The sequence below is a fragment of the Mustelus asterias genome, chromosome 28 (genome assembly GCF_964213995.1).
Source record: "Mustelus asterias chromosome 28, sMusAst1.hap1.1, whole genome shotgun sequence".
NCBI lineage: Eukaryota > Metazoa > Chordata > Chondrichthyes > Carcharhiniformes > Triakidae > Mustelus > Mustelus asterias.
The window spans coordinates 6,729,375-6,752,687 of record NC_135828.1 but is presented as its reverse complement, the minus strand read 5'-3'; the positions used below and the strand labels follow the sequence as shown (position 1 = coordinate 6,752,687).

At 48.3% G+C, this 23,313-nt stretch overlaps 1 protein-coding gene across 1 annotated transcript in view; it reads left to right on the top strand.

The window, feature by feature from the left end:
* Positions 1 to 23,313, top strand: part of LOC144480226 (testican-2-like) — an 87,006-nt gene that overhangs the window by 29,641 nt on the left and 34,052 nt on the right. The window contains exon 2 of the mRNA XM_078199476.1: positions 12,887 to 12,929. Within this exon, the coding sequence (XP_078055602.1) occupies positions 12,887 to 12,929 (43 nt within the window). The remainder of the gene's footprint in view (positions 1 to 12,886; positions 12,930 to 23,313) is intronic.

Sequence of the window (23,313 nt, the reverse complement as noted above, 5' to 3'; positions counted from 1 at the left end):
AATGTAAAAAAAAAATGGACCAAGCAAGTCGGACACACCAATCATTCTTCTGTGGTTAGAGGTGCACTGTTTAACCGTGATGTTTGGAGTCAACCATTCACTTGGGACCTCGTAAGCATTTTCATTTTAAATAATGCAAAATTCCGCATGACCTTGGATATGCTGATGAGGAACGCTCTGGTTGACAGCACAGCTCTCAGCTGAAGGTGAAAGCTGCTCTATTTTTAAACACAGACTGAGGCCGGGCCTTCTCATCAAAGATAATTCCCTTAATTTGAACCGCCTAATTCAGTGGCCGAGGCGTGGGTCCCCGGTGACACGGAAGGCCACGCTTCCCTGCGCAGCACTGAGCCACACAAGGCACAATCGCCCTGGTTACAGCGACGGGGGGGGAATCCTGACCTTGAGATGAGGGTCCCCCCCCCCCTCCTCCCCCCACCCCCACCCGTTCTCAAAACACTGCAGATACTGGGGACGGGGGAGATGGGGTGAAACGAAATTTTTGAGACTGGGGTTGTCAGATCTTGATAAGGCCAGGGTATCAAAAGTTTGGATTTGAGCTAGCGATTTGAAGGGTGGGCGGCACAGTGGTTCGCTCTGCTGCCTCACACCAAGAAGGGGCTCAGAGCCTCGAAAGCTTGTGTGGCTTTTGCTACCAAATAAACCTGTTGGACTTTAACCTGGTGTTGTTAAACTTCTTACTGTGTTTACCCCAGTCCAACGCCGGCATCTCCACATCATGACTACCATAGAGGCCTCACACTGCCAGGGACCCAGATCCGATTCATAGCATGGCAGGTGGTGGAATTTGAATTCAATAAAAAATATCTGCAATTAAGGTTCTACTGATGACTGTGAATCCACTGTTGATTGTCGGAAGACCCACACAGTGGTTAGCACTGCTGCCTCATAGCGCCTGGGAACCGGGTTAGATTCCTGGCTTTGATCACTGTCTGTGCAGAGTTTGCACGTTCTCCCCACGTCTGCGTGGGTTTCCTCCGGGTGCTCCGGTTTCCTCCCACAGTCCAAAGGTGTGCAGGTTAGATGGATTGGCCATGCTAAATTGCCCCTTAGTATCAGGGGGACTAGCTAGGGTAAATGGGGTTACGGGGATAGGGCCTGGGTGGGATTGTGGTCGGTGCAGACTCAATGGGCCGAATGGCCTCCTTTTGCACTGTAGGATTCTATGATTCTATGAACCCATCTGGTCCACTGATGTCCTTTGGGGAAGGAAATCTGCCGTCCTTACCTGGTCTGACCTACATGTGTCTCTCCAGAGACACAGCAATGTGGTTGACTCTCAACTGCCCTCCAAGGGCAACTAGGGATGGGCAATAAATGCTGGCCAGCCAGTGACACCCATGTCCCATGATTGAATAATAACAATTGCTGCAGATTGTCGGTGTGTGTTGGTGGAGAAAATAGATGCACTCCTGGTCACATCACACCACTTTCTGGTCACTATCAGCAGCTGGAGCCTGGTCAAATGTCCCCAAACCTGATGGTCATGTTCCTTTATTAAAGAGATTGTCTGCAATGGGCCCAAGCTTTAAGCTTGATCGATAAAAGGAACTGCATGCAGTCCAACAAATCTCCCATGAGGTGGGGGTCCACTCATAGCTTGTGTTGAAGGAATTGTCTTTTATTGGTTTGACTTGGTGTCTATTTATTTTTCCCTTAACTTGCTAATTGTTTTTCATTTTTCTTTCTCATGCCTTCTGTCCATCTCGTGCTGCCTATCAGGAAGTGGAGGTTAGTGGTATTCTAGTGCATGCTTTATTCTTGATTGCTATCAATATTCCAATCAATGGTCTAATTCCCGATGACCATAAAGACTCTTATTTTTGTCACTGTTATTTTCCAACTCATCGTTTACTTAACAGAAATACTGTTGTCTTGCAAAAGAGAGATGAAACGCGATTTAAATTCAAAGCAGAGACATCTGAACAAAGAAGCTGTGTTTAATTGTGTCCACTAGATATTGTCTCCAAAATCGCTGCTCTCCTTCCTTCCTTGCTTACGGAACTGTCCAGCGGGTAGAAACATGGCTCTCTCTCAATACTGAGCAGTGTCCATCCTCTGCAACCTAAGCTGTGTATCAGGAGGTACTCTTGTCTTTTAGCCAGGAGACTGTGAGTTCAATCGCCATTAAGTCCAGAAGCTAGACAGAGCTAGCTCTGACGCAGGATCATCCAGACTCAAAACACTGGCTCTATTCTCTCTCCTCAGATGTTGTCAGCCCTGCTGAGATTTTCCAGCATTTTCTGTTTTTGTTTCAGACTCCAGCATCTGCAGTATTTTGCTTTTATATTGAGACCAATCTTCCTGGCAGAGTTCTCGTACCTGGGCTCATCCCACCTCCCCTCTTCGGGCATCTTGGAGCTTTCTGGTGGAGATCAGCATGCAGTTCAGTACGGTGGAAGAGAATGCTTCCATTTCAGAGTGTGATGTGCTGGGCTGTAGCTTGGTCCACTGTAGCACTGGAGAGAACATCAACCATGGAACGTACACAATTATGTACTGATGACACATCAACCAAGGATGGAACCTCCAAATGTGTGGGGGCATTCTAACAATCCCCGTGGAATTGAAGGGGGTAATAATAAGTCTCGATGGAAAGCCCATCAAATAGTTGGAGAACCTTTCTACTGCCCATGTGACAACCTTTTCTGTGATGGAAAATGTCTCTCTGTTTTTCTCCTTGCATTGGAGGCAAAGTTCAGGCATCCTGTTGCCATCCTTCAGGGCTTGGACTTTTCGTGGGAGGTCCCTTAAAGATTCTGTGATTTGGGATAAACCTGCCAAACTGTGTCATCAATCCCAGGAACCTCTGAATGTCAGTGACGCACTTTGGTTGTGGGAACCATGAGGTGGAGATGCCGGCGTTGGACTGGGGTGGGCACAGTAAGAAGTCTCACAACGCCAGGTTAGAGTCCAACAGGTTTATTTGGAATCACGAGCTTTCGGAGCGCTGCTGCTACTCACCTGATGAAGGAGCAACGCTCCGAAAGCTCGTGATTCCAGATAAACCTGTTGGACTTTAACTTGGTGTTGTGAGACTTCTGGTTGTGGGAAGTCACCAATGGCTTTTGCTTTTTGAGGGTCTATCCTGATGCCCTGTTTTTGAGTGTAGTCTGGTGGTTTGAGCCGAGCTGCCTTGCCGTCCGTGCTGTCTCTTTGCGCCACAGTGTTTAGTTCTCAAGATGGCTGCTGGAATGTTTCCCGCCCTTTTGCATGGGCAGGGCTCCCACGTTTGGGCCTCGACGGTGAGTGGGCATCCCTGACCCCCTGGGTGTGCCGGCAGGCAAGGACACGATCTCGTTTACCTCGTTGGGTCTGAATAACACTGTGAAGCGGTCAGTTGAGTGTGTGATTGTCTTTCAAGGCTTCATGCTTTCAACAATGAGCTACCCTGAATGAGACAGTAAAGCGGGGGTAGGGGAGGGGGGGGGTGGAGGCGGGGGCAATTCGACGGATTCTGTGGTTTGTGGGATCTGTGGTTGAAATCGCCCATCACCCATGTTCCATTTTGGATAATACGTCAGAGACTTCCAAAATCGATTCAAAGCCTGGAAAAGCTCCTCTACCCCCTGCCTGAGAAGGATGTCCTCAGCGACAGACCCTCGGGTGTAAGACCATAAGACATAGGAGCAGAATTAGGCCACTCGGCCCATCGAGTCTGCTCTGCCATTCAATCACGGCTGATATTTTTCTCCTCCCCATTCTCCTGCCTTTTCCCCATAACCCCTGAACCCCTTATTAATCAAGAACCTTATTGATCTGTCCTCTGGGAGCTCCGGTCTCCTCCTGCAGTCCAAAGATGTGTGGGTTAGGTGGATTGGCCATGTTAAATTGCCCCTTAGTGTCAGGGGGACTAGCTAGGGTAAATGCATGGGGTTATGGGGATGGGGCCTGGGTGGGATTGTGGTCGGTGCAGACTCGATGGGCCGAATGGCCTCCTTCTGCACTGTGGGATTCTATGATTCTATATCCCTCACTTCTGTTGAATGAAACACCTCCTCCGCAGAACAGGACGCTGAAACATACCAGGGGTCTACACACGTGTTGCTTCAACCTTTGCGATGCCAATTAGGGAGCTGAGTCCAGGTGTTTACATCTGTCTGTGCCGTCCATTTCACGCACCTCAGCGGCAAAAGTCAATATGATGCAGCAGTATTGACAGACGGTGACCAGAGGGCACAAGATATCTCGGGTAGTGCCAAGAGCACTGTCAGAGCCTGAGTTTCAGGTGAGATGTTAGACCGAGGCCTTGTCTGCTTGGATGTTAGAGGTAGCGTGGCACTGTTTTGTAGAAGGAGTGGGGAGCTCTCCCTGGTAAACGACATGGCTGAAGCAGATCATCTGGCCATTATTGCATTGTTATTTGTGGGATCTTGCTGTGCACTATTTGGCAGCCGGCTTGCCGACATTTCAATGGTGACTGCGCATCAGAAAGGACTGCATTGGCTGTAGGGTGCTTTGGGACATTGTGAGCAACGCTATAGAGATGGCAACCGATGTTTTCACAACTTCCGCACATAAAAACATCCTCTATTGAATAGACAACAAGATGGGAATGTACAGATTTATTTAAGAAGCAAACCCTGATTGTACGTGGCCTTAAGACCATTTAGTTGGTCTGAAGTTTTCCTTTTGGGTGTTTATTCCAGGAGGTTCTGTTGTCTTTGGCTGAGCTTTCACAGTGGATGACGTTACCACCAGGGCTCGATTGAGTTACTGCATCGTAAGACACTGCTCCCCATCAATTATTCGCTCTGTGGTGTCTGCTGCATTCTTGCCAGACAGAACAGGGATCAATAAACACACTTCTTTTCAGAGTTGTCCGAGCTCAGCAACCCATTAGAACAAGATTGCAGCAACTCCAACCTAATGATAGGTTTAAGCTTCCTGGGAACAGAGTCAATAATGTCTAAAAGACGGAACGCTGCCCTGAACCAAAGCCTAGTGATAACAGTCGGCAGAACAGGGCCAAATGCTTCATGTGTTTCTTGGTCTCTTGCCTCAATGGGGCATCAAACTCATTCACCCCAAAAGCATCCCAATGGCAAATTCAACTCATCAACATGAGCTAAGATTTCAAATGTTAATATCCCACCCCAGAAGTTCTGGGCTTATATTCTTTCATCTCTGACCAACCCATGTTGTCTCTAATATAGTTAGAGATGTATTGGTATCTCTGAAGTGAATAAATTATATATGCAAAAAATCTTATGTCGGCACATTTTAAGTTGTCTTCATGTCCAATAATCACCCCATTGTAAGCATACAAACAGATGAATTAGGGACAGGAATAGGCCACTCAGCCCCTTGAGCCTGTTCCGCCATTCAACAAGAATGGGCGGCACGATGGCACAATGTCTCACAGCGCCAGGGACTCGGGTTCGATTCCCAGCTTGGGTCACTGTCTGTGTGGAGTTTCCATGTTAGAACATCGAACATAGAACATAGAAAAGCTACAGCACAAACAGGCCCTTCGGCCCACAAGTTGCGCCGAACAATTTCCTTACCTTCCAGGCTCATCTATAACCCTCTATCTTACTAACCTCCATGTACCTATCCAAAAGTCTCTTAAAAGACTCAATCGAATCCGCTTCCACCACCACTACTGGCAGCCGATTCCACGCACCCACCACCCTCTGAGTGAAAAACTTGCCCCTGGGTGGCACGGTAGCACAGTGGTTAGCGCTGTTGCTTCACAGCTCCAGGGACCTGGGTTCGATTCCCAGCTCGGGTCACTGTCTGTGTGGAGTTTTCACATTCTCCTCGTGTCTGCGTGGGTTTCCTCCGGGTGCTCCGGTTTCCTCCCACCGTCCAAAGATGTGCGGGTTAGGTTGATTGGCCATGCTAAAATTGCCCCTTAGATCCTGAGATGAGTAGGTTAGAGGGATTAGTGGGTAAATATGTAGGGATATGGGGGTAGGGCCTGGGTGGGATTGTGGTCGGTGCAGACTCGATGGGTCGAATGGCCTCTTTCTGCACTGTAGGGTTTCTATGATTTCTATGATAACATCTCCTCTATACCTACTCCCCAGCATCCTAAACCTGTGGCCTCTCATGACAACCATTTCAGCCCTGGGTAAAATGTTCTCCTCGTGTCTGAGTGGGTTTCCTCCGGGTGCTCCGGTTTCCTCCCACAGTCCAAAGATGTGCGGGTTGGGTTGATTGGCCATGCTAAATTTCCCCTCAGTGTCAGGGGGATTAGTAGGGTAAATGTGTGGCGATAGGGGAATAGGGCCTGGGTGAGATTGTGGTCGGTACAGACTTGATGGACCGAATGGCCTCCTTCTGTGCTATAGGGATTCTATGATGATTCTAAGATCATGGCTGATCTGATTGTAACCTCAACCACACATTCCCACCCACCCCCATTGACCTTTCACCCCACTCGTTAATCAAGAATCTATCTAGCTCTGCCTTAAAATATATTCAAAGACTCTGTTTCCACTGTCTTTGGAGGAAGAGAGTTCCAAAGACACTCAACCTTCAGAGAGAAAGAAATTCTCCTCACCTCCGTTTTAAATGGGCGACAACTTATTTTTGAAACAGTAACCAATCAATACCAAGTGAGAGCCAATAATCTGTGAGATTATTGATTTATATAAACTGGGACCACAACTTTTCACAATATACATAAACGATTTGGAGGAAGGAACTGAAGGCACTGTTGCTAAGTTTGCAGATGATACAAAGATATGTAGAGGGACAGGTAGTATTGAGGAAGCAGGGGGGCTGCAGAAGGACTTGGACAGGTTAGGAGAGTGGGCAAAGAAGTGGCAGATGGAATACAATGTGGAAAAGTGTGGGTTATGCACTTTGGAAGGAGGAATGGAGGCGTAGACTATTTTCTAAATGGGAAAATGCTTAGGAAATCAGAAACACAAAGGGACTTGGGAGTCATTGTTCGAGATTCTTTTAAGGTTAACGTGCAGGTTCAGTTGGCAATTAGGAAGGCAAATGCAATGTTAGCATTCATGTCGAGAGGGCGAGAATACAATAGCAGGGATGTACTTCTGAGGCTGTATAAGGCTCTGGTCAGACCCTATTTTGAGTATTCTGAGCAGTCTTGGGCCCTGTATCTAAGGAAGGATGTGCTGGCCTTGGAAAAGGTCCAGAGGAGGTTCACAAGAATGATCCCTGGAATGAAGAGCTTGTCGTATGAGGAACGGTTGAGGACTCTAGGTCTGTACTCATTGGAGTTTAGAAGGATGAGGGGGGATCTTATTGAAAGTTACAGGATACTGTGAGGCCTGGATAGAGTGGACGTGGAGAGGATGTTTCCACTAGTAGGAAAAACTAGAACTGGAGGGCACAAACTCAGACTAAAGGGACGATCCTTTAAAACAAAGATGAGGAGGAATTTCTTCAGCCAGAGGGTGGTGAGTCTTTGGAACTCTTTGCCGCAGAAGGCTGTGAAGGCCAGGTCATTGAGTGTCTTTAAGACAGTTCTTGATTAATAAGGGGATCAGGGGTTATGGGGAAAAGGCAGGAGAATGGGGATGAGAAAAATATCAGCCATGATTGAATGGCGGAGCAGACCCAATGGGCCGAGTGGCCTAATTCTGCTCCTATGTCTTATGGCCTTATATTAAATTAGGCAATTTCTATTCCAAACTTTACTTTCTAATTTATTTTCTAAATGACGAACAGCTAGAAACAAGTGGAGGTCCAAAGAGACTTACAAAAACGTTTTTAAAGTTTTAATTTATTAGTCACAAACAAGGCTTACATTAACACTGCAATGAAGTTACTGTGAAATCCCCTAGTTGCCACACTCCGGCGCCTGTTCGGGTACACTGAGGGAGAATTTAGCACTGCCAATGCACCTAACCAGCACGTCTTTCGGACTGTGGGAGGAAACCGGAGCACCCGGAGGAAACCCATGCAGACACGGGGAGAACGTGCAAACTCCACACAGACAGTAATCCAAACCGAAATCGAACCCGGGTCCCTAGCGCTGTAAGACGGCAGTGCTAACCACTGTTCCACCGTGCCGCCCCCAAGGGTACACAGATTATGATCGTGCTGTGAACAGGTACAGAACATAATTAAAAAGGCTAATGGAACGTTAGCCTTCAGTAATGAAACATAATGAGATATAAGGCAGGCCTCAACTACACAAAACCCTGGTTAGGCCACATCTAGATAAGCAGTCCAGGGTCCCATACCTTCATGTGTAGCGCTTGCCGGGAGTGCAGCATGGATTTACCAGAATGATACCTGGACTGCAAGAGTTAAACTACACCGAAAAATTAAACAAGATGGTATGGTATTCCCTGGAATTTAACAAGTTAAGGAGTGATTTGGTCAAGGTTTTCCGGGTGTTAAGGGGAACTGAGAGGGTAGATTGGGAGGAAACTGGGTGGGCTGCCTCGAACTAGGGGCACGATCTAAACGTTAGAACCAAAACTTGCTGGAGTGAAATTAGGAAACACAGTGGTTAGCACTGCTGCCTCACAGCGCCAGGGACCCGGGTTCAATTCCTGGCTTGGGTCCAAAGATGTGCAGGTTAGGTGGATTGGCCACATTAAATTGCCCCTTAGTGTCCCAAGATGTGTAGGTTAGGTAGATTAGCCATGGTAAATGAGTGGAGTTAACAGGGATAGAATGGGAGTGGGCCTGGGTAAGATGCTCTTTCGGAGAGTTGGTGCAGACTCGATGGGCCAAATGGCCTCCTTCTGCACTGTAGAGATTCTACGGTTCCAGGGTCCTATAGTTCTACGCGCAATGAGAGGGTGATGGTAGCTTGGAACTCTCCTCCACAAATGGCAACTGAATCAGTTGTTAATATTAAAATGGAGATTGCTGGATTTCTGTCAATTACATGTTTACGGTCACTGGGGTAAAGCTGGGTATCTGGAGCTAGGTTGTAGACCTGCCATGCGATCACACAGAATGGCAGAATAGCCCCAAGGGGCCGAATGGCCTTCTCCCATTCTTGTATTCCTAAATGACACTACACACTGTACTCAGACAATTCCCTCAGTGATATATTGGACCAGTTCTATTGGATGTTGTACACACTTGTTCCCTCTTGTACTGCGGCAGCATGTGTCCCAGTTCATTGTAACATAAAACGCAAGGCACCAGCTTTTAACAGTCACTTAGTTTAAACCCTGAAATTATTAACGTCTAGAAGCAAATATTAGCGTAAGCTTGACCCATTCATTTGAAATTCATCCCATCCGTCATTTTAATAGCTCGAACCTGTTTAAGTCGATCTGAGTTCTGAAATTCACCGACCGTGCGCTAATATTGGCGCAGCTCAGTTTTAGGGACTTAGTAGAAAGGTGTCTGGCCTTTCGCTGCTACACCTCAGCAGTATCGAGCCACTGGACATGTTTGAATTGTCCTCTGGCTGAATGATGTGTTTTAATATCGCTTTCTCTCTGGTTACTGGTGTGACCTGGGCTTCGGTCTCTTGGTGACTTTTTGTCTGATACCCCTATTTAATTTGCTTCTTTGTAGAGAGGAGTGCGCTGAGGAGTATTCCCCAATTTCCATTATTAGCTGCCAGATCTCCAGTCACCTAAGCCTTAAGCTCTGAAATTCCTTCTTGGCCTCTCTCCTTTTAAGATGCTCCTTAAAACCTACATCAAAGAACAAAGAAAATTACAGCACAGGAACAGGCCCTTCGGCCCTCCCAGCCTGCACCGACCATGCTGCCCAACTGAACTAAAACCCCCTACCCTTCCGGGGACCATATCCCTCTATTCCCATTCTAGTCATGTATTTGTCCAGACACCCCTTAAAACTCACTATCGTATCTGCTTCCACTACCTCCCCCGGCAGTGAGTTCCAGGCACCCACCACCCTCCATGTAAAAAACTTGCCTTGTACATCCTTTGACCCCGGCTCTTGGTCGTGTGTCCGAGCATCTTCCCTTTTGGTTCAGTGTTTTTTTTTTGTGCAGTTGCTCCCTTTAAAATGCTTTGTGATGTTCTAGGTGCTATATAAATGCAAGTTGTTTCTGTCTTCACAGGAAGTATAGTGACGGGTTGTAATATAATCAAAGGAGATAGAAATCATAGAAACCCTACAGTACAGAAATAGGCCGTTAGGCCCATCGAGTCTGCACCGGCCACAATCCCAATTCCTCCGGGTGCTCCGGTTTCCTCCCACAGTCCAAAGATGTGCCGGTTAGGTGCACTGCCCGAATAGGCGCCGGAGTGTGGCGACTAGGGGAATTTCGCAGTAACTTCATTGCAGTGTTAATGTATGCCTTACTTGTGACTAATAAATTAACTTTAACTTTTTCTCCCAGGGTTTTTGCACCCTTTTTGAGTTTTCCCTTTTTGCGCGGGCGCACGGGGACCTTAGTCTTCAGCTCCAAGTCCCGTTGGTCAATGGGCCCGACCAATGTAAAAAATTTAAACCGCGAATGTGCGACTCTAACCAGCCAGTGCATGCTCGGGACGTCCGAGATTCATCAGGTCTTGGAGATTCAGAGCACAGGGCTCAAGGCAGCTCTGAAGAAAGCGGGCGGGTAAGTGGAGCTGAGTCCACGAAAAGATCAGCCATGATCTTATTGAATGGCGGAGCAGGCTCGAGGGGCCAGATGGCCTACTCCTGCTCCTAGTTCTTATGACAAAGGTTAGTTTTAGTTCAACTACAGGAATAATTTTGAATATTTTTTCACGGCACACTTGGGGGGGGTCTTCACGGCACACCAGTGTGCCATGGCATACTGGCTGGGACCCACTGGTATAGAGTGAGGTATGGTCTTCTGTCCTTAGATGGCTGAGTGTAACACCATTGAAGCAATCTATTATATGACCATGTAGTATGTGATATATTCTCTGTCATACCACCACCTCAAGGAAAATCAATAAACTCTGGAGTTAATTGTTTTAAGTGTTGAGTTGGTGCTGGGGAGAAAATGAATTCGATGTGAGGAGATGGATCTGTCTTTACGGCATCAATTAATTCCCAGCAGAGTATCGGGGGGGGCAGGGCAGGACTTCACCATCTCCCAGTCGGAATCAGCAGGAACCTTCCTGGTTTTTTTTCAGGTGGCCAGTTTACATGGTGTCCGGGAGGAATTCCTCTGTCTTACACCCCCCTCCTCCTTCAGCCATTGTGGTCACGGTCCATTCACTGTACACACGGAAAACTGGTTCAAACCCACTCCGATAACCTGTGTGCCAGAGAATGGTCAAGGGAGCCAGTCCAATATCCTGAGATGGTGTGGGAAGGAGAGAAGGCTCTATGGCCACCATATTAATTTAACATAGAATCATAGATTCCCTACAGTGCAGAAGAGGCCGTTCGGCCCATCGGGTCTGCACAGGATCTCTGACAGAGTATTAGTTGTAAGTATTCGCATTCCAACCATTATTCATGTAAATTGAGTCTGTGTCTTTATAAGTTCTGTTTGTGAACAGAATTCCCACTCACCTGAAGAAGGGGCTCAGAGCCTCGAAAGCTTGTGTGGCTTTTGCTACCAAATAAACCTGTTGGACTTTAACCTGGTGTTGTTAAACTTCTTACTGTGTTTACCCCAGTCCAACGCCGGCATCTCCACATCAAGAGTATCTTACCCAGGCCCTCTCCCCTGCCCTATCCCTGCTGTAACCCCACACATTTACCATGGCTAACCCATCTAACCTACGCATTTTGGGACACTAAGGGGCAATTTGGCATGTCAGCTACAACTCTCACCAACTTTTACAGATGCACCATAGAAAGCATTCTTTCTGGTTGTATCACAGCTTGGTATGGCTCCTGCTTTGCCCAGAACCGCAAAAAACTACAAAGGGTCGTAAATGTAGCCCAGTCCACAACGCAAATCAGCCTCCCATCCATTGACTCTGTCTACACTTCCCACTGCCTCGGAAAAGTAACCAGCATAATTAAGGACCCCGGACATACTCTTTCCAACCTTCTTCCATCGGGAAAAAGATACAAAAGTCTGAGGTCACGTACCAACCGACTCAAGAACAGCTTCTTCCCTGCTGCCATCAGACTTTTGAATGGACCTACCTCACACTAAGTTGATCTTTCGCTACACCCTAGCTATGACTGTAACATCACACTCTGCACTTTCTCCTTTCCTTCTCTATGAACGGTATGCTCTGTCTGTATAGCGCACAAGAAACAATACTTTTCACTGTATGTTAATACATGTGACAAGAATAAATCAAATCAAATAAGACCATAAGACATAGGAGCAGACTTAGGCCACTCGGCCCATCGAGTCTGCTCATCCATTCAATCATGGCTGATATTTTCCTCATCCCCATTCTCCTACCTTTTCCCCATAACCCCTGACCCCCTTATTAATCAAGAACCTATCTATCTCTGTCTTAAAGACACTCAGTGACCCGGCCTCCACTGCCTTCTGCGGCAAAGAGTTCCACAGATTCACCACTCCCTGGCTGAAGAAATTCCTCCTCATCTCAGTTTTAAAGGATCGCCCCTTTAGCCTGAGGTTGTGCCCTCTGGTTCTAGTGATCAATTTAGCATGGCCAATCCCTCTAACCCGCACATCTTTGGACTGTGGCAGGAAACCAGAGCACCCGGAGGAAACCCATGCAGACACGGGGAGAATGTGCAAACTCCACACAGACGGTGACCCAAGCCAGGAATTGAACCCGGGTCCCTGGCGCTGTGAGGCAGCAGTGCTAACCACTGTGCCACCGTGCCGCCCTTAACATTTAAAATTATCAGGGGTAAAGGATGCCAAATGCAACAAGCCATGGGACTCCAAGAAGAATTACCAATTGTTTCTGAGGTTTGATAAGGCGTTATATGAATGCAAGTCTTGCATTGTGTTTTCAGTTGTCAGAGAGCTGCATTAAGGGGTAATGATGGTGTAAGCATGATTAACTTTCTCTTTGAATGACAATATCCTTCTCCTTTTGTGCAGGATGACTATATCCGAAGCTGGGATCAGAAGCCCTTTGATGAAGGTGAGTCCTGCTTACGGAAGGATCATAGAGTCCCTACCTTGCAGAAGGATTCGGCCCATCGAGTCTGCGCCAACCACAATCCAACCCAGGCCCTATTCCCATAACCCCACACATTTACCCTGCTAATCCCTCTAACCTACACATCCTGGGACACTAATGGACAATTTAGCATGGCCAATGCACATCTTTGGAGTGTGGGAGGACCCGGAGGAAACCCATGCAGACACGGGGAGAATGTGCAAACTCCGCACAGACAGTGACCCAAGCCGGGAATCGAACCCGGGTCCCTGGAGCTGTGAGGCAGCAGTGCTAACCACTGCGCCGCCCCAAAGGATGTCCCTGCATCGGAGGCAGTTCAGCCATTGCTCCGTGATGAGAGACTAAGTAAACTGGCTCTACATTCTGGAGGTTAGCAGAATGAGAGGTGACCTCATTGGAACAATCATGATTCTGGAGGGGCTTGACAGGGTAGACACGGAGAGGCTGGGAATATCCAGGCATCTGACATCCAGGATAAGGGCACAGTAAATTAGGACTGAGATGTGGACTCAAAGACATGGGAACTTTTGAATGCTCCTACCCAGAGGGTTATGGGTGTGCCATCATTGGCTATATTTAAGCTGGGATAGACAGATTGCTGGTCTCGGGGAATTCTGGGATACGGAGAGCGGATGGGGAACTGGAGCCAGAAGGTCAGCTATGATGGTACTGAGTGGTGGAACAGGTCTGACCAGCCATATGGTTTACTCCATCTGCTAGCTCTTGTGTTCTCACGTTCTGTAAATGTTGAAGAACATTTTAGTGATCTTCAGGACCAAGAACATGCCAGAATTTCAAATTCACAGTCAAGCTCATTTCATAACAATTCACACAATGACCTTCACTTCTGTGCCTGTGCCTCAATTACAGACTGTGCTAATGCTGTCTCTGTGTCTCTGTCTGTTTCTCTGACTCGCTCTTTCTCTCCCTGTCTCTCTCCCACTGTCTCTCTCACTCCCTCTGCCTCTCTCTCTCTCTCTGTCACTCCCTCTATCTCTCTCGCCCTCTCTCCCACTGTCTCTCTCTCTCTCTCTTCCTCTGTCTCTCTCACTCCCTCTGGCTTTCTCTCCCTCTGTATATGTATCTCTCTCTCTCTCCCTCTCTCTCCCTCCCTTTGTCTCTCGCTCTCTCTCCCTCTGTCTCTCTCTCTCTCTCTCCTTCTGTCTCTCCCTCTCTCCCTCTGTCTCTCTCTCTCTCCCTCTGTCTCTCTCTCTCTCCCTCTGTCTCTCTCTCTCTCCCTCTGTCTCTCTCTCCCTCTGTCTCTCTCTCCCTCTGTCTCTCCCTCCCTCTGTCTCTCTCTCCCTCCCTCTGTCTCTCTCTCCCTCCCTCTGTCTCTCTCTCCCTCCCTCTGTCTCTCTCCCTCCTTCTGTCTCTCTCCCTCCTTCTGTCTCTCTCCCTCCCTCTGTCTCTCTCTCCCTCCCTCTGTCTCTCTCTCCCTCCCTCTGTCTCTCTCTCCCTCCCTCTGTCTCTCTCTATCTCCCTCTCGCTCTATCTCTCTCTCTCCCTCTGTCTTTTTCTCCCGCTGTCTCTCTCTCTCACTCTGTCTCTCTCTCCCTCTGCTTCTCTCTCCCTCTGTCTCACTCTCCCTTTGTCTCTGTCTCTCTCGTTCTCCCCCTGTCTCTCTCTCTCTGTGTGTCTCTGTCTGTCTGTCTCTCTCTCTCCCTTTCTCTGACATCTGTAAGGATTCTAAGTTAATTTAATTTATGTTTCTTTCAATTGGTTAGGGAGCATGATTCAAAGTTACGAAACTGCGTTACTCAAGACCAGTAAGGTGATAAGAGAGCAGCAAGTTGGATAATTATTCTGGAAAAGCAAAATGAGTTTGGTGTTGAATATTTGAAGTCAGACCTGCAAACTGTCCAGCTAAATCCATCCTACAAATATCTAGAATATGAGGGATTGCTGGGGTAGATCTTCCCAATTGCTTTGTCCCTGTTGAAGCTTTTCTCTACTTCTGGTTGATATTTTTGGGGCACCGTCTGGATTTGAATGCATCACATTTCCAAATTTACTGAGCAGCTGTTGGATTTATCTCATTTCCGGGGAGGTTGCTAATGGATGTAGCATGAGCTTTCCATAAACCCCCCCCATTATCCTTAGAATCGATACAAATCGTATAGCTGGGGCAATTGGACCAGTAATGGAAGAACTCGCGTTTAGAAAGGGCCTATTAACAACCACAGGACATTTCCAAACCCTTTGTCTGCCAGTGAGTATTTTTGAAGTGTGGTCACTATTACATCGAAAGACAGCAGCCAATTCACACACAGCAAGATCCCACACACAGCAGCGAGGTAACTGACTGGAGAGTGATACTGGTTGGGGGAAAGGTATTAGCCCAGGGACAGAATTCTGTAACCCACGATGAGAAACAGACAGCGCAAGGTAATGAAATGTCTCCCGAGTGGTGGCCACGCAGATCTGAGCGGAATTGTCAGAGAATGTTTAATCTCGTCTTGGGTTGTTTTCTCGAGCGGAGAGAAGACTGAGGGGCAGCCTGATTGAGGTGTACAAGATTATGAGGGGCATGGACAGGGTGGATAGGGAGCAGTTGTTCCCCTTAGTTGAAGGGTCAATCACGAGGGGACATGGGTTCAAGGTGAGGGACAGGAGGTTTAGGGGAGATCTGAGGAAAAACGTTTTTACCCAGAGAGTGGTGATGGTCTGGAATGCGCTGCCTGGGAGGGTGGTGGAGGCGGGATGCCTCACATCCTTCCAAAAGTACCTGGATGAGCACTTAGCACATCATAACATTCAGGGCTATGGGCCAAGTGCTGGTAAATGGGATTAGCTGGGAGTTCAGGTGTTTCTCATGTGTCGGTGCAGACGCGATGAGCCAAAAGGTCTCTATAGAGGGAGCACAACGAAGGTTTACCAGGCTGATTCCTGGAATGGCAGGTCTGTCATATGAGTAGAGACTAAGTCGGTTAGGATTATATTCACTGGGGTTTAGAAGAGTGAGAGGGGATCTCATAGAAACTTACAAAAGTCTAACAGGGTTAGACAGGGTAGATTCAGAACGAATGTTCCCAATGGTGGGGGAATCCAGAACTAGGGGGTCATAGTTTGAGGATAAGGGGTAAACCTTTTAGGACTGAGGTGAGGAGAAATTTCTTCACCCAGAGGGTGGTGAATGTGTGGAATTCACTCCCACAGAAAGTAGTTGAGGCCAAAACGTTGTCTGATTGCAAGAAGAAATTAGGGCTTGAGGCTAAAGGGATATGGGAGGAAGGGGGGTATCAGGATATTGAATTCGATGATCAGCCATGATCAGAATGAATGGCGGAGTAGGCTGGGAGGGCCGAATGGCCTCCTCCGGCTTCTAGTTTCCATGTTCTGCACTGTATTATTCTATGATTTTATGATCTAAGGAGTGGTACGGTTGGTGGTTTTTCTTAGGGTTGCATTAATTCGATGAACACGAGGGGGTTCAGTCTGAGTGGGGAGCCGGGGCAGGGAATGAGGAGATAACAAGGGATGGAATTAATCGCGCATCTCTGGCTCCCCCTCCCATCGGCCTGCCGCTTCCTGTCATGGCAGAGATTAACACACAACAAACACAGCCGCCAGTGTTCAATGGATCAATGTCTCAGCCGGCTGCCGGACAGCATTGTGTAGCCTGGTGTTGGGGCTGCTTGTCCTTCCCAGCGATCAGGGAGATCAAGGGCAAATGCAGGGAATGAATCAGCTGAGTCTCACGGCCAGAGACGAGAGAGTTGAGTGAGCGGAGGAGCCCGGAGCAGCTGGAATAATCAGTGATATTTCCGCAGAAGGGGCCGAGGGACGGGACAGGGGGTGGTGGGGGTGGCGATTGGGGAGAATCAGGTTGGGATTTTGGGGATATGCTGCCCAAAAGGTGGGCCACATATGCATGATCGTCACAGCAGTGTGGCACAGTGGTTAGCACTGCTGCCTCACAGCTCCAGGGACCCGGGTTCAATTCCGGCCTTGAGTCACTGTCTGTGTGGAGTTTGCACATTCTCCCCGTGTCTGCGTGGGTTTCCCTCCGGGTGCTCCGGTTTCCTCCCACAGTCCGAAGATTAGGGTTAGGTTGATTGGCTGTGCTAAGTTGACCCTAATGTCAGGGGGATTAGCAGGGTAAATATGTGGGGTTACGGGAATAGGGCCTGGGTGGGATTGTGGGTGGTGCAGGCTCGATGGGCCGAATGGCCTCCTTCTGCACTGTTGGGATTCTATGATTCTAAGCATTTGACTGCCGCCTCACAGCGCCAGGGGCCCAGGTTCAATTCCAGCCTCGGGGCACTGTCTGCATGGAGTTTGCACATTCTCCCCGTCTCTGCGTGGGTTTCCTCTGGGTGCTCCGGTTTCCTCCCACAGTCCAAAGATGTACGGGCTAGGTGGATTGGCCATGCTAAATTGCCCCTTAGTGTCTGGGGGACTAGCTAAGGTAAATGCATGGGGTTATGGGGATAGGGCCTGGGTGGGATTGTGGTGGGTGCAGACTCGATGGGCCGAGTGGCCTCCTTCTGCGCTGTAGGGATTCTATTCTATAATGTTTTGAATCCAATCAAATATTCTGAAAAAGAGTCACGGACTCGAAACGTTTGCCCCGTTTCTCTCTCCACAGATGCTGCCAGACCTGCCGAGGTTTTCCAGCTTTTCCTGTTCTTATTTCAGATTTTTAATTTGGATTTCCAGCACCTGGCTTTTCACCTTCACTGCACTCGCTCTTTAGCGAGGCCCAAGCATTTTATATTCGACCCCTAGTCAAAGTCTGCTGAGCATGAGCTTCAGAACCCAGCGAGGTCAGCGTAGTTTAAGAATTGAATATGTAACAGAAGGAGGTTAAGATAAAGCAAGAACTCCTCCAAGCTGCCTTTAATGTTGGGGTTTCACTCGATGATGTTGTCCAGCAGAAGGGTTTCATACAACTTAATGCGATCCCCTTTGGAGTAAAGCTATACAGTCACCATGGTTGGATTAATTGGATACCTCTACCAAAGAGCTGGCTCTGATACAATGGGCCGAGTGGCCTCTATCTGTGCTGTATCATTCTAGTCATGATGTGGAGATGCCGGCGTTGGACTGGGGTAAACACAGTAAGGAGTCTAACAACACCAGGTTAAAGTCCAACAGGTTTATTTGGTAGCAAACGCCACTAGCTTTCGGAGCAGCGTCCGGGTTCAATTCCAGCCTCGGGTCACTGTCTGCATGGAGCTTGCACATTCTCCCCGTCTCTGCGTGGGCTTCCTCCGGGTGCTCCGGTTTCCTCCCACAGTCCAAAGATGTACGGGCTAGGTGGATTGGCCATGCTAAATTGCTCCTTTGTATCTGGGGGACTATCATAGAAATCATAGAAACCCTACAGTACAGAAAGAGGCCATTCGGCCCATCGAGTCTGCACCGACCACAATCCCACCCAGGCCTTACCCACATATCCCTACATATTTTACCCACTAATCCCTCTAACCTACACATCTCAGGACACTAAGGGGCAATTTAAGCATGGCCAATCAACCTAACCCGCACATCTTTGGACTGTGGGAGGAAACCGGAGCATCCGGAGGAAACCCACGCAGACATGAGGAGAATGTGCAAACTCCACACAGACAGTGACCTAAGCCAGGAAATGGACTAGCTGGGGTAAATGGATGGCGTTATGGGGATAGGTCCTGTGTGGGATTGTGGTGGGTGCAGACTCGATGGGCCGAACGCTCCGAAAGCTTGTGTGGCGTTTGCTACCAAATAAACCTGTTGGACTTTAACCTGGTGTTGTTAGACTCCTTACTGTATCATTCTATACAGCCCCTTAGGCAGCACTGTGGCCATTCTTGTGCTCCAACTCACTGCTCTGTGTTGCGGGATATCTTATAAGCAAGTTGAATTGATTTGATTTATGATTGTCACGTGTATTAACATACAGTGAAAAGTATTTTTTTTTGCACGTTATACAGACAAAGCATACCATTCATAGAGTACATAGGGGAGAAGGGAGTGCAGAGTGTAGTGTTACAGTCAGAGATAGGACGATCTCCCAAAAAAACTCTTAAGTGTCGGATTCGCGTAAAAACTGGAGTAAATCCTGCTGGGTTTTTTTAGCGGGAGTTTCAAAATGAATCTCCCACACTCTGTGCACTGCGGAGTGCACCAGCGTGAATCACTGCAGGAATCAGAGGGTGGGGCCTATTCCCACTGGAGAGGCCGGCAGCACAGTGCTGAGTGCGCCATTGCGCAGGCGTTGATCTGTCAGCGCCGAGATTGGCACAAGCGCAGTGGCCCCGCACTGCCGGCCGCCCGATCGTTGGCCAACCCGATCACTGGCCAGCCCCGCGACCCCACCCCCCCCATCGCCGCCTCCCCCCCCCCCCCCAACATGGCCCAATCGTTGCCCTCCCCCCCCCCCCCCGAACATGTCCAGCCTCAATGGAAATTTCAGTCCCAGGCCCGCTAATGATATTTAAATGATATGGAAATTATAATTTAAATAAATTATGCAACTCGGCGCCGATTTCTGGCACAGAGCTGACGGAGACGGATATCCGGCTGCCGGAGATTCGCGGAGGCCGTGGCTCCCAATGGGGAGCTCGCGAAACAGCCTCCGCTTGAGCCCCCCAGTCCGCTGCACTACAAAAGCAGCACAGCGGGCTGGGAGATCGCCCCCAGGATGTAGCGAAAGATCAGTTTAATATAAGGTAGGTCCATTCAAAAGTCGCAGGGAAGAAGCTGTTCTTGAGTCGGTTGGTACACAACCTCAGACTTTTCTATCTTTTTCCCGATGGAAGAAGGTGGAAGAGAGAATGTCCGGGGTGCGTGGGGTCCTTGATTATGTTGGCTGCTTTGCCGAGGCAGCGGGAAATGTAGACAGAGTCAATGGATGGGAATTTGGCTTGCATGATGGATTGGGCTACATTCACGACCCTTTGTAGTTCCTTGCGGTCTTGGGCAGAGCAGGAGCCATATCAAACTGTGATACAACCAGAAAGGATGCTTTCTATGGTGCATCTGTAAAAATTGGTGAGTGTCGTAGTGGACATGCCAAATTTCCTTAGCCTCCAGAGAAAGTAGAGGCGTTGGTGTACTTTCTTAATTATAGCGTCAGCGTGGAGGGATCAGGACAGGTTGTTGGTGATCTGGCACCTAGAAACCTGAAGCTCTCGACCATTTCCACTTCATTACCATTGATGTAGACAGGGGCATGTTCTCCACTACGCTCCCTGCAGTCGATGACTATCTCCTTTGCTTTAATGACATTGAGGGAGAGATCATTGTCGTGCAATAAGCAAGTGGCGGGACTGTCCCCAGGGTCAGCAGATAGGGGGCCCCTCTCATCCTGGGGCTGAGAGGTTGGCTTGGGCAGTTTAGAACACCCCCACTACACTTGCAATGTTTGCAGATGAGATGATCTGGGAGATTGGATGCTGTCTAAACGTGAGTCCCTGACACACTGCAAGCCTTTGAGAAGTGGAGTGATAATGCTCACCTTTTGCCCTGTGTGCATTGCGTAGATACAGCAAGTTAACAGTTTGGTGTACGTGACCCAGATAGCAACTGATGTTGGAGAACTGTTAATCTTTTACCCGAGGTGTAGTTTGCAGTTGTGTGAATCATTGCAGTTAGATCCACGGCTAATAGCAGGCACGGATAATATGCTACCCTGGTGCTAGTTTGCAGTGCGTGCAAAGGAGATATATGAGGCAAGTTTTTTACACAGAGGGTGGTGGGTGCCTGGAACTCGCTGCTGGGGGAGGTAGTGGAAGCGGATACGGTAGTGACATTCAAGGGGCATCTTGACAAATACATGAATAGGATGGGAATAGAGGGATATGGTCCCCGGAAGGGGGTTTTAGTTCAGTCGGGCAGCATGGTCGGTGCAGGCTTGGAGGGCCGAAGGGCCTGTTCCTGTGCTGTAATTTTCTTTGTTCTTTGTTAACTTGACACCGAGACGCACGTGCTAGCCATACAACCCTGCCGTGAATGGATAGGCACGGTTTACCCTCCGTACGGTGAACACATACAGCAGGTGACACTGAGATGTGAACCGTGGAAGCCCAACCAGTGGGGTTGATGTTTAGCACTTAGCAGCCTTCCTGTCTACTTAGAGCGCGGTGATTATTAACGGCCGGTTGAATCATAAACCTGGATAACTTGGCATGAAAGAAAATACTTCATCACTGTCGCAGAGCCTGCCACCCTGTAAATTAATTGGCAAAATCTATTTGACAGCGACAGGTCAATATTTGTTGCTGCTGGATTCGATTATGCTAATTGGAATCCTTGGAAATAATTCTAGACAGTTTCAGCAATAAACATGTATTTTTTTTATCGGATGCCTTACTTATTTACCAGTTTGCTATCTTTGTTTGTTTTGGTCTTTCATTTTCCCTTTCATTTCCCAAGCATTGTTGTCTACTGACTGCCAGCGATGCCAGGCATCCTACACTGAGGGCAATTTTCCCATCTCGCCCGCCATGGGAATTGGAGCGGGCGGTGGGTCGTTGGGGGGTTCGACCATGCAAAGGTCCGTTGACCTCGGGTGGGATTTTCCAGTTCTGGGGCGAGCAAAGCCAGAAAATCCCACCCTGTGTAGTCCAGAGTGCCCAGTCCATGGCCAGCACTCTCACAATCTTCCAAGTTTGCATAGTCATGGAGTCATAGAGGTTTACAGCATGGAAACAGGCCCTTCGGCCCAACTTGTCCATGCCGCCCTTTTTTTAAAAATCCCTAAGCTAGTCCCAATTGCCCATATCCCTCTATGCCCATCTTACCCATGTAACGTGGAAAAAAAATTGCAGGGAAGTCCAGGGAAAGATTGAGGAATGGAACTTAACTGGTAAAAGCAGGATTGACCAAAGGGTTAAAGTTCAAACTAGTACAAGGAAAATTTGGGTCCCATGTCGCAAAACGTTCTTCACCCAGAAAGTAACCGGCACTTGGAGTTGGTTCCTGAAGGGGAACTGGCGGGAGAACAATCATTTAGTGGGAATAAAATTAGGTGCTGCAATATGGAGGGAGTGTGGGTTCTTTCTGGATAGATGCTTTACAATAGCCTGGCTGGTCACCCTATTATAGAAAAGATATTATTAAACTAGAAAGAGTGCAGAAAAGATTTACTAGGATGCTACCGGGACTTGATGGTTTGAGTTATAAGGAGAGGTTGGATAAACTGGGACTTTTTTCCCTGGAGCGTAGGAGACTTAGGGGTGATCTTATAGAGGTCTATAAAATAATGAGGGGGGAAAATTGGGGGGGAGGGGGGCGTGGTTGCAGGGAACTACCCTGTTCTTATATTTTCATAATTTCAAAAGGAACAGAAGCATGAGTAGACCATTCAGCCCGTCTAGCCTGCTCCACCATTCAACAAGAACATGGCTGATCCAATTGTGGCCCTAACTCCTGTCCCCTCCCCTCTTCCCCCATCTCCCCAGTCATCGAACTGTCTAACTCAGCCTTGAATATATATGTATATGTGACCCAGCCTCTACTGTTGGGAGAGAATTCAAAAAATGAACTATTCCCCCAGAGATGAAATTCCTCCTTGGCTCCATCTTAAATGAGGGATCCCTCATCTTCAATCTTGACTCTCTAGTTCTCTGTGAGAGGAAACATTCTCTTGGCACCTACCCTGTCAGAATCTCATGTTTCAATTATCTCATTGATTGGTGGCACAGACTTGATGGGCCGAATGTTCTTCGCCTCCTACGTCTTATGGTCTCAATATCCTTGGTTCTTCTAAACTGAAAGAAGAAGAGGCTCAACCCTTACTTCACAAAGCATCCTCCTCATCCCAGGAATTAGCCCAGTGAACCTTCTTTGAACCGCTTCCAGTGCAGGTATATCCCAAAACTATGTACAGTGCTTGGTGTGGTCTCACAGTTGTAGAAGGACCCCTCCCTACTTTTATACTCCGTCTCTCTTGCAACAAAATGGAATTTTGAATGGTGACTTGGAATCTTTGATCAGACAACAGGCCAGACCTCAGTTTAACGCCCATTGAAAACTGGCGCCGCTGACAACGCAGCACTCCCTCGCTTCACTGAAGCTTCTGCTTGGTTGATGTGCTCAAATCTCATGTTTTGGCATGGGGCGGCACGGTGGCACAGTGGTTAGCACTGCTGCCTCACAGCGCCAGGGACCAGGGTTCGATTCCAGCTTGGGGTCATTATCTGTGCGCAGTTTGCACGTTCTCCCCGTGTCTGCGTGGGTTTCCTCCAGATGCTCTGGTTTCCTACCACAGTCCAAAGATGTGTGGGTTAGGTGCATTGGCCATGCTAAATTAACCCTAGTGTTGGGGAAATATGAGGGGTTACGGAGATAGGGCCTGGGTGGGATTGTGGTTGGTGCAGACTCGATGGGCCGAATGGTCTCCTTCTGCCATGTAGAGATT